We start from the raw sequence: 6,138 nt of genomic DNA, 5'->3' as shown, positions 1-6,138 counted from the left end.
GGCAGAACACCCCTGCCGGGGAGCGGGGGGGAGGGCGACGAGCCCCCCCCCCCCCCCCCAGCGGGGGCAAAAGGGGGAAACCCCGCCAAAAAAAAAAAAAAAAAAGAAAAAAAAATACATAAAGCCAATACAGCAAAATGGTGAATGACAGATCTAGAGGATGATACATATACATATATATGTAAAATATTTCAACTTCTATGCTTGAAAATTTTCCAATAAAATGTGCAAAAACTTTAGTTTGGGGAGGGGTTAGAAAAAATGCAAAAAATAAATAAAAGTCTCTGTTTACTAACTTCTGTTGAAAAGTACATTGTTAACTAGGCACAGTGGCACTCGCCTGTAGTCCCAGCTACTTGGGAGACTGAGGCAGGAGGATTGCTTGAGCCCAAGAGTTCAAGGTTGCAATGAGCTATGATCGCGCCACTGCACTCCAGCCTGGGTAACAGAGCAAGACCCTGCAACAACAACAACAACAAAGAAACAAAAAACAAAAAAAACAGCTCTGGCACCATGGCTTATGCCTGTAATCCTAGCACTTTGGGAGGCCAAGGTGGGCTGATCGCTTGAGACCAGGAGTTTGAGACTAGCCTGGCCAACATGGTGAAATCCCATCTGTTCTAAAAAAACAAAAATTAGCCAGGTGTGGTGGTGGGTGCCTATAATCCCAGCTACTCGGGAGGCTGAGGCACCAGAATCGCTTGAACCTGGGAGGTGGAAGTTGCAGTGAGCTGAAATTGTGCCACTGCACTCCAGCCTGGGCAATAGATTGAGACTCTGTCTCAAAAAAAAATAAAAAATAAAAAATAAATAAAAACAAAAAAAGGAAAAAAGAGAATATTCTTTTTAAAGTATATCATAAACAAAGTGAGATGACAAACTGAAGACTGGAAAAATATACTTGCTATGTATATAATCAACAAAGGATTATGATCCAAAATTTATTTTTTGTAATCCTACAAATCAAAAGAAAAATACAAATAACCCAATAGCAAAATGAGCAAAGGTAATTCAAAGGGAAAGTTCAAATTACCTATAAATTGTGAAAAGATTGTTTTTATTCATTTGTATTTATATTTATATTTTTTGTAAAAAGGGGATTTCACTTTGTTGCCCAGGCTGGTTTCCAACTCTGGCTTCAAGTGATCCTTCTGCCTCAGCCTCCCAAAGTGCTGGGATTACAGGCATGAGCCTCCATGCCCCAGCCAAATTGTGAAACCATTCTTAACACTGCTAGAAATAATGGAAATGGAAATTAGAGTAATAACAAGGTACTATTTTGCACTTATCACTGGGAACTGGAAAACATGGTACAACCATGTTGAAGAGCAATTTGGCAACATTATATAAAGTTGAGGACGTGTGTACTTCACAATGGAGGAATTGTATGTACTTTATGTGTCCTCTTCAGAGAAACATACATGTACAAGGGGATAGCCATGAGGGTAATCATGGCAACATTGTGTGTAACAATGAATGGCTAAAAACAAGTGTCCATTAGTAGGGATTGAAAGGATCAATACATTACGGTACAGCCACAGGATTGAACATAGCACTAAGTCTGTGTGTGTCAATGTGGATAAAGCTGAAATGAATTTGAGTAGGGAAAAAAGAACTATGATGCTATTTATGGTATCATTTTTTAAAAGTGTGCCACATACTATATATTGCTTATGGATATATACACATGTGATAATATATAAAAATATAAATAGGGTGACACCAACTTCAGGAAAGTGGTTACTAGTAAAGAGAAATAAAGGGGCATGGGATGGTAAAGAGCTTTCCCCGCACCTGTAATGTTGTATTTCTTAAAAATTAGGTATCGGCCAGGCGCGGTGGCTCAAGCCTGTAATCCCAGCACTTTGGGAGGCCGAGACGGGCGGATCACAAGGTCAGGAGATTAAGACCATCCTGGCTTAAGACGGTGAAACCCCGTCTCTACTAAAGAATACAAAAAACTAGCCAGGCGACGAGGCAGGCGCCTGTAGTCCCAGCTACTTGGGAGGCTGAGGCAGAAGAATGGCGTAAACCTGGGAGGCAGAGCTTGCAGTTAGCTGAGATCCGGCCACCGCATTCCAGCCTGGGCAACAGAGCCAGACTTCGTCTCAAAAAAAAAAAAAAAATTAGGTATCTATGGAAATATGGGCAAAGGTACTTTATGAATAAAATTAATACTTATTGAGTACAATTTACTATTGTCAGGCATTATCCAAAGCACTATTCTAATATGTAAATCATTTAATCAGTCAATGTACACAGTAGGTACTAATATTATCACTCACTTTACAGGAGAAAATAAAGGCACAGCAAACCAAGCAACTTGCCTAGTGTCACATGACTAATAGGTGATGGGGATTTAAACCCAGGTGGTCTGGCTCCAGAGTTCACAAGCTTAACCTATGACTCTATGTTGCTACCCTGCCTTGTTCTCTCTGGATCTCATAATAGCAGGAAGAGTGGGCACAGAACAGGACTCAGTGGCTCTGAGTGTGGCCTATGGCTTGCCCAGTGTTGGGGGCTGGTAGGCTACAGGACAGGGATCCGGTCCCTCCTTTGTGCCATGCTGTGACTCCAAAAGATACAGGATAACCACCATTTATCCAAGACCCCCTCCTATACCTGCATCTACCTTCCTCAAAACACCTGTCTGTTCAATTTTCTGCTCTTCCCTCCCAGGGCCCTTGCCCCTCCTCACCAGTTCCTTCTTCGGGAGCTGCCAGGCATAAGTTACCATGTATCTCCTCATGGTTCCTGGGAGGGCAAATGGCACAACTAGCCCCTTTGCCTTTCAAGGGGAGGACTACAAAATCTTCCCCAAGAATCCAATAATACTAGAAACAAATAGATTTCCTTAGTCACAAGGCAAGAGCTGCACTCCACTCCTCCCACCATACCATTAGCTGCTGGAAGCCCTGCTCTGAGAATATCATTCTCAGAATCTCCTAAGGTCACAATGAAAGATTCTGGAGGCAGGGGGCACAGGGATTGGAATGTGGGAGTCTAACATTTATTGGATACTCACAGGCATTATCTCAGCTAATCCTCACAACCACCCAAACTTTTACCCAACTCCATACATAGGAGACTGGGGCTCAAAGTAGCTAAATGGCTGCCAGAGTCCTGGTGAGATAGGAGAATGCAGGACTTGTTTTCTGGTCACAACCCTGCTGACCAAAACAGGATCTAGGACCCCCTAGCTGTCCCCAGCCCTCATTAGTGTAAGACACTCCCACCAGTTCCATGACTGTTTACAAGTGTCTTGGCAATGACCAAGAAGTTGCCACTTCTTTCCTAGAAAGCTCTAAAAACCCACCCCTCAATTTGCATTAATCTGCCCCTTAATTTGCATGTGATTGAAAGTGGGTAGGAATGAGTATACTACACTTGATCTTAGCCAAAAAGCTGAGAAGGGATTAGAGGTGAGTATAAAAACACAGTTGCCAACATCCCATACAATGGATGCTGATTCTGGATTCACTGCCTATGAGTTAGCCCTGCTCCACAAGGAGAAGCACTATTCAATAAAAGATTGCTCACCCTTGAATTCCTTCCTTGGGCAAAGCCAAGAACTCTTCTGAGCTAAGTCTCAATTTGGGGGCTCACCTGTCCTGCAAAGATAGGGTTTTTTTTTTTTTTTTTTTTGAGACACTGTCTCAGTTTGTTCCCAGGATGGAGTGCAGTGGCCCGATCTCAGCTCACTGCAACCTCTGCCTCCCAGGTTCAAGTGATTCTCCTGCCTCAGCAGCCCAAGTAGTGGGGATTACAGGCGTGTGCCACCATGCCCCAGCTGATTTTTGTATTTTTAGTAGAGACAGGGTTTCACCATGTTGCCCAGGCTGGTCTCAAGCTCCTGACCTTAAGTGATCCACCTGCCTCAGCCTCCCAAAGTGCTGGGATTACAGGCGTAAATCAACACTCCTGGCCAGGGCCTTTTTTAAAAAAAAAAGAAAGAAAGAAAGAAAAGAAAGCAGTATAGCTAAATTTCAGATACACTTGCTCTTCATTTATAGCATCCAATTAAGAGAAGCAAGGTCTGGTCCAGCCTGGCCAACATGGTAAGACCCCATTTCTACTAAAAATACAAAAAAATTAGCTGGGTGAGGTGGTGGGCACCTGTAATCCCAGCTACTCAGGAGGCTGAAGTGGGAGAATCACTTGAACCCGGGATGTAGAGGTTGCAGTGAGCCCGAGATTGTGCCACTGCACTCCAGCTTGGGTGACAGAGAGATATTTCACCTGGAAAACAAAAAAACAAAGCAAGGTCTGGTATAAACAAAGTGACTTTTGATTCCAAAGTTAGCTTAAGGGGAACAGTATAGGCTTCCTGCCTTAGAGTCTCTCTTTACTTTTGGAGCAGAGAGTGGGGGCTTTTAAAGGGGACTTGGGGCCCGGGCTCGGTGGCTCACACCTGTAACACCAGCCCTTTAGGAGGCCCAGGTGGGCAAATCACACGGTCAGGAGTTCGAGACTAGACTGACCAACATGGTGAATCCCTGTCTTTACTAAAAATACAAAAATTAGCTGGGCGTAGTAGCATGCACCTGTAATCCCAGCTACTCATGAGTCTGAGGCAAGAGAATCACTTGAACCCAGGAGGCAGAGGTGGCAGTAAGCGCCACTGCACTCCAGCCTGGATGACAGAGCGAGAATCTGCCTAAAAAAAAAAAAAAAAAGCGGGGCGGGGAGGGGATTTGGCATAACTGGCATGCAGACTGGGGAATGAGCAGGTGGGAGTCTGCATGACTCACTTTGATGCCCTATCTACCACCTGGTCAGCTGACACCATCTTGGGCAGAACTAAGTTGTCAAGTGGCCTTGTCTGGAGATACTGAGATACTCTCCAGGTGGGGCAGAGTTACCTGGCAGGCATACTTTTGTTTGTAAATTGACTATTGTCTCTCAAGGCAATCTGGTAGGAGAGGTTTCTACTCTGGAGCTGTTTAGTAAGCACACAAATACACTTGCCCTGTAGGAGTGTCTGGTGAAAGCAAAGGTTATAACTGCATTTCTAATCAGCTAAGTAGGAAGTGGGGAACAGAAGAAAAAGATGAAGAGAAAGAAGAGGAAAAAGTTGATTTAAAAAGATAACTCATTCTCTCTCTCACAGAAAAATGGGTGTACTTGGTTACAGTGGGAGGCTTCTAGGCTGGGAGTAGGTTCATTCATCATGGTCACCTTAGGCCAGTGACCACTCTGAGACTTACAACTTGGAGGCCATGGAATGTGAGTGCAAAGTACTGCCCCATAAGTGTGGTTAAATCAGGACAATTAAAAAAACTCAGGCCGGGCGCGGTGGCTCAAGCCTGTAATCCCAGCACTTTGGGAGGCCGAGACGGGCGGATCACGAGGTCAGGAGATCGAGACCATCCTGATCTACACGGTGAAACCCCGTCTCTACTAAAAAATACAAAAAACTAGCCGGGCGAGATGGCGGGCGCCTGTAGTCCCAGCTACTCAGGAGGCTGAGGCAGGAGAATGGTGTAAACCCGGGAGGCGGAGCTTGCAGTGAGCCGAGATCGCGCCACTGCACTCCAGCCTGGGCGACAGAGCTAGACTCCGTCTCAAAAAAAAAAAAAAAAAAAAAAAAAAACAGCAAAACAGAAGACCTCACCTAAATCAAGTATCAAATATTGAATGGAACTTGGTGACTACAACTCAAATCTCTGGGGTCTTTCTAAAGGTACAGAAAAATATAGGCTCTAAAGCGTTTTTTTCTATTAAAGATGACAATTAAGTATCTCAATTTGCTCTTTCACCAGGATCCTCAGTAGAAAACTGTGATTTCTTTCTTTCTTTTTTTTTTTTAATTAGTTTTTGAGATGGAGTCTCGCTCTGTTGCCCAGGCTGGAGTGCAGTGGCGCGATCTCAGCTCACTGCAAGCTCCGCCTCCTGGGTTCACGCCATTCTCCTGCCTCAGCCTCCCGAGTAGCTGGGACTACAGGCACCCGCCACCACACCCAGCTAATTTTTTTTGTATTTTTAGTAGAGACAGGGTTTCACCGTGTTAGCCAGGATGGTCTCGATCTCCCGACCTCGTGATGCACCTGCCTTGACCTCCCAAAGTGCTGGGTTTACAGGCGTGAGCCACTGCACCCGGCCTGAAAACTCTTGATTTCCAGCATCACCTGCTCTGCC

The 6,138-nt window shown here is 44.8% G+C and overlaps 1 protein-coding gene across 2 annotated transcripts in view; it reads right to left on the bottom strand.

The window, feature by feature from the left end:
* The window catches only part of CNBD2 (cyclic nucleotide binding domain containing 2), a 74,311-nt gene that overhangs the window by 56,036 nt on the left and 12,137 nt on the right, over positions 1-6,138 (bottom strand). Inside the window, exon 1 of one of the 2 annotated variants that reach the window (XM_023220555.1) lies at positions 2,699-2,749. The exons of the other annotated variant lie outside the window; for it this stretch is intronic. Coding sequence (XP_023076323.1) covers positions 2,699-2,749 — 51 coding nt within the window. Of the gene's footprint in view, positions 1-2,698; positions 2,750-6,138 lie in introns of those variants that run through there. 2 annotated transcript variants of the gene reach the window in all.

Source organism: Piliocolobus tephrosceles, chromosome 20 (assembly GCF_002776525.5).
Source record: "Piliocolobus tephrosceles isolate RC106 chromosome 20, ASM277652v3, whole genome shotgun sequence".
NCBI lineage: Eukaryota > Metazoa > Chordata > Mammalia > Primates > Cercopithecidae > Piliocolobus > Piliocolobus tephrosceles.
The sequence above is the reverse complement of the archived record's forward strand: the minus strand, read 5'-3'. Positions and strand labels throughout refer to the sequence as shown.